Below are 5226 nucleotides of genomic sequence, written 5' to 3' on the forward strand. Positions count from 1 at the left end.
GAGGAATCATGTGATGGGGATCGACATGCATTACCCCTTCCTTTTGCATATGTTCTGACACGTGAATGACCTCCAGATGTCTACATTCTTTGCTGACATGGTGACTACCGTGGACAACCTCCAAATGTCTATGTTCTTCACCGACATAGTGACTACCATGGATGACCTCTAGATGTCTACGTTCTACGCTAACATGATGACTACCTGTCGTTTGCCAACATGGTGACACGTGGCGACCCCTGCATGTCCACATATACTTCAAGACTTTATGAAAATTCTTGAAGATTTTTCAGCACAAAGAAACCCGAGTTGTGATTTTGCAATTCCAAGATCAAGACCTTTGTGGGCCCTACATGGATCTATTGGGCCCCACATGGCTCATCTAGGCCCCACATAGCTTGGACTTCCCTTTTGATATGATTTTATTTAATTAATTACATTATGACTTGTTAGGTATTTATTTTATGAGAGGATTGAGTGATTAATAAGTTTTAATTGTGAACATTAAAGTGAGTCATCCCTCATGTCTGAATGGGGACGTTTAGGTCATTTATCATTAAGGTTTTTACTTTCCTATATATATTGCTATTGTAAATGCTGGAAGGCAGCCAATTATTATTGTTGAATGAAAAAGGTTCTTCCTTTGTGGAGCTCTTGAAGCTTTGTTCCGATCCTTGCGATTGAGTGGCGTGAGACTACGACGTTCTCCTCGAAGATCAGTTGGTGTGAGACCAACAACCTATCCGACATCTATCTATCACAATCCATCCATCACATCTATACCATCTTAGATCATCTTGCGCCATCTGCACATGACGAACAACAAGCAACAACCTTTAAACCAGTTCACCGCGATCTTGACAAATTCCTTAGTCTGATTCATATTTGTTGATCATTGGAAAGTTATTCAAACGATCCACATGGTAAAACTCATCCCTACCCATCCATAACTTTGTTTATCATCTTTTTTTTTTTTAGATTACATAAATCGTATTTTCGCAAAACCCTATAAAAATCCCATTTTTAAGTCTACCCTTCGCTACCCAGTCGCCTGACAGTGTCTATTTTTTGACTTGATGTGTGGTTTTTCCTATCAAAACCTCCACATCTTCAACAACATTTAACATAAAAGTTGTGCGAAATTTTCCTTGCTTTTGTTTGACACCAAGATAACCTTATTTGGAGTTCTGTAGTGAATGTTATGCCCCAAATACCGAAGGGTGTTCGCAATTGAAAATCCATTAGCTGCTTTTGGGATTCTCCAAATTTCTCAGTTTAAACATATATTTGAATGTCAAGCATGGGAATATGATTGTGGTAGCTTAGAATTATTTTCTTGAATGATTGAAGAGTATGTTCATGGCATATAACTTGATTATCTTGTGAAAGAACAACCTGGGACTGAATTTGAATATAATTATATACCTTTTTAAGATCCTTGGACCGCATGATAAAGCATGATTTATTTTGTTTATGTTGGTTTATTAAATTTTGATTTTAAAGTGTTTATTATGTGTGTGTTGATTGAGGGTTGAACACAAGTAGGACTTGGTCACCCTACCCCACCCTACAACATCTGAGCATAAACAACTAGGGTGTACCATCTTGTCCTGCACCATCTTGGTATCAGAGCCTAGGTTAGAGCTAGGTTAGAATAAGTTGAACCCTTAAACCTCATCCTCCTTTGGTTGAATTGACCTCCCCAAGTTGTTGTTGTGAGAAGTAGCCCTTTTTTTTTTTTTTTTTTTTAATGATTTAATGGCAACTAGAGTTAGTAACTGTTACATAGGTCGAAGGATTTGTGATGAAAGAGAACTTCCTATGCCTCCTAAAGAAATATCTCCCCTTCTTCCACAAAGGCAAGTGAATCATCAAGATGATCTTTCTAGGAGACCACAGCGTCATGAGCCCTATGTCCAACATTGGGATAATGAGGACTATGACGTTGATGACCTTAATGTTAGGAGACCTTACCATAGGGACCGTCGTGATCCTTACAAGGATGTAATGAGGATAAAATCCCCCACCTATGATGGGTAGATGGATCCTAAAGTCTTCCAAGATTTGTTGACTAGGATGGATGCCTATTGATTGGTGTAAGATGACTGACCCTCATCGGATTATGTTTGTAAAAATGAAATTAACGGGGCAAGCCAAACTCCTTTGGATAAATGTTGAGAGGCAAGAAGCGAGGTTAAACGATAGACCCATTGAGCATTGGGATTTAATGAAGGATAGATTAAGGGAGAAGTATGAACCCCTTAGTTATAAAGAGCACCTTATAGGTCAAATTTACAGTTTGCATCAATGTAGCATGACTGTTTCAGAATATATGAATTAATTCGATAAGCTGATTGTAAGATGTGGTGTCTATGAGGTTGATAGTCAATAGACCTCCCGATTTTGTCTAGGACTAAAGCCTGAACTGAGGAGAAAACTATTCTCGTATCACATGGAGTCCTTTAAACATGCCTATAGTTTAGCTTATAACTTTGAGCAAAGGAGTAAAGAGCCCATGGGAAAATGGTTTGATACCTCTTCCAATGAGTCATACTCTCACCAGATTCAGAGTTATGAAAAGTACCGATTAGAGCAATCAGGTCTAGTCACCTCTCAAGAAAGCAATTCCCCAGTCCAACAACTTATGGACAAAGGAAAAGCACCCATGAACTTGGCACTTGAAAGGGAAGATGGTGAGAAAGATAAGAAGGAGAAGAAAGAAGCTAGTGGTGAATCCTTGAACACCATATGTAAAAAGCTGTTTGAGCAGGATAGTCAAGATACCAAGGTAGTGTCGGTAGATGTTCGTAAGGAGACTGAAATACCCCTTCTTGAGAAAGAAACACCCTTAGAAGTATCATCCCTACCTTCTGAGTTTGGTAATGTCATTCTTGAGCCACTGAGTGAGCTACCTCCCATGGGAAAGATTCCGTATGTCACAGACCTTCTTCCTTATTCACCTTTGCCTTATATATCACCTCATAGTGTGAACCTGATAGAAAATGAGGAGTTGAATATACAAGTGAAAGAATTGAAGGAACTTGACTTTGTTCATAAGAATTTAGTTCCACTTACCTGCCCTACTGTCCCTAATCTCAAGAAAGCTAAAATTTTGAGCATATGCATCAACAAAATTGACATCAAGAATAGGTTTCCCAAAATCATTGTTTCTGATAGAGATGTGAAGCACATAAGTTACTCTTTGAAAGCCTGGAGGACCATATTAGGCACCAAACTTAAATGTCCTAGTGCTTATCACCTCAAAACCAATTGGCAAGTTGAAGTAGTGAATAAGAAGCCTGTAGATCTTATTCCACTACCACTTAAGTCTAAAGTGAGTGAGCCAACTGATGCCTTTGAAAAACATATACATGAGCTACACTCTAAAATTAGAATGACGATTAATCTGAACAATGAACATTATAAATCTATTGCTGATATTCATTGCAGGTTACAAGAATTTTCAGAGGGTGATATGGTTATGATCTGTATTCATCCCAAACAGATTCTGGTAGGAAAGGTAAGAAAGTTATATGTTAAGAAAATGGGTCATTTCAAGAGTTTAAAGGAAATAAGTTCTAATGCTTATATGATTGATACTCCCATTGAATCTTACATTTGTAATGTGTTTAATGTTGAGAACTTAACAACATTTATTGTAGCATCTTCTTTTGTAGATACTTCTATTTCTAACCCTACAGGTAATACCTCTCCATTCTCCATTTATCATGCCCCCGAACCAAAGAAATTGCCTTTACCACCATCACCACCAATATTTAAGAACCGTGATGACATTGAGGAAATCTTGGATGACAAAACCATGATCACACGAGCTGGATCCTATCAGAAATTTTGGGTTAAGTGAAGAGATAAGCCAATTTCAGAGCGCAACTGGATTTTGAAGGAAGATTTAATTTGTCTCAACTTGGAATGTTAGTCCCAACACTCCGTCTTTAATTCTTTAATGGAGAATTCTTTTGGTCTCGGGAGAGATGATGGGGATCGGCATTTGTTACCCCTTCCTTTTGCAGATGTTTTGACGCGTGGACAACCTCCAGATGCCTACATTCTTCGCCGACATGGTGACTACCGTGGACGACCTCCAAATGTCTATGTTCTTCGTCGACATGATGACCACCTTTTGTTCGTTGACATGGTGACACGTGGACGGCCCCTGGATGTCCACATATACTTCAAGACTTTATGGAAATACTTGAAGATTTTTCAGCACAAAGAAGCCCGAGTTGTGATTTTGCAATTCTGAGATCAAGACCCTTGTAGGCCCCACATGGATCTACTAGGCCCCACACAGCACATCTAGGCCCCACATAGCTTGGACTTCCTTTTTTATTTTATTTTATTTAATTAATTACATTATGCGTTGTTAGGTATTTACTTTATGAGAGGATTGAGTGATTAATAAGTTTTAATTGTGAACATTAAAGTGAGTCATCCCTCATGCTTGTATGGGGATGTTTAGGTAATTTAGCATTTAATTTTTTACTTTCCTATATATATTACTATTGTAAACGCTAGAAGGCAGCCAAGTTTGATTATTGAATGAAAAGAAAGGTTCTTTCTTTGAGAAAGCTTTGAACTTTTGTTCTGATCTTTGCGATTGAGTGCCGAGAGGCTACGACGTTCTCCTCGAAGATTAGTTGGTGTGAGACAAACAACCTATCCAATATCTATCTATCACAATCCATCCATCACATCTACACCATCTCAGAACATCTTAAGCCATCTACACATGACGAACAACAAGCAACAACCTTTGCACTGGTTTATCGTGATCTTGATGAATTTCTTGGTTTGATTCACGTTCGCAATCATTGGTAAGTTATTCAAAGGATCCACATAGTAAAAATCATCCCACCCATCCATAAATTTGTTTACCATATTTTTTTTAAGATCTCGTAAGCCCCCGTTTCACAAAACCCCATAAAAATCCCGTTTTTAAGTCGACCCTTCGCTGCATAGTCACCTGACAGTGTCCATCTTCCGACTTGATGTGTGATTTTCACTATCAAAACCTTCCCTTCTTCAAAAACCTTAAACACGAAAGTTGTGTGAAATTTTCTTACTTTACTTTGATTTATACAGATACTGTTTATCATGTACAGTATATGTTCATAACACAATAATACTCATGTTGTCACACATTGATGTTAGTTTATCTCCCTTACTAAGAGGTGTCTCACCCCAGCTTTACAAATATTTCAGGGA

At 38.2% G+C, this 5226-nt stretch overlaps 1 protein-coding gene across 1 annotated transcript; it reads left to right on the forward strand.

Annotated features, from left to right (window-relative positions):
* Positions 1–620: 620 nt before the first annotated feature.
* On the forward strand, positions 621–4589 carry LOC131143782 (uncharacterized). The gene is made up of 2 exons (XM_058092121.1): positions 621–3932; positions 4032–4589. Exon 1 carries the CDS (start codon positions 2453–2455, stop codon positions 3863–3865), a length of 1413 nt encoding a protein of 470 aa, XP_057948104.1. The 5' UTR covers positions 621–2452; the 3' UTR covers positions 3866–3932; positions 4032–4589.
* Positions 4590–5226: the final 637 nt, after the last annotated feature.

The sequence above is a fragment of the Malania oleifera genome, chromosome 12 (genome assembly GCF_029873635.1).
Source record: "Malania oleifera isolate guangnan ecotype guangnan chromosome 12, ASM2987363v1, whole genome shotgun sequence".
Taxonomy (NCBI): Eukaryota; Viridiplantae; Streptophyta; class Magnoliopsida; order Santalales; family Ximeniaceae; genus Malania; species Malania oleifera.

Excerpts from the sequence above, each read along its gene's own strand:
- LOC131143782 (XM_058092121.1), top strand. The coding sequence starts at position 2,453 with ATGGAGTCCTTTAAACATGCCTATAGTTTAGCTTATAACTTTGAGCAA.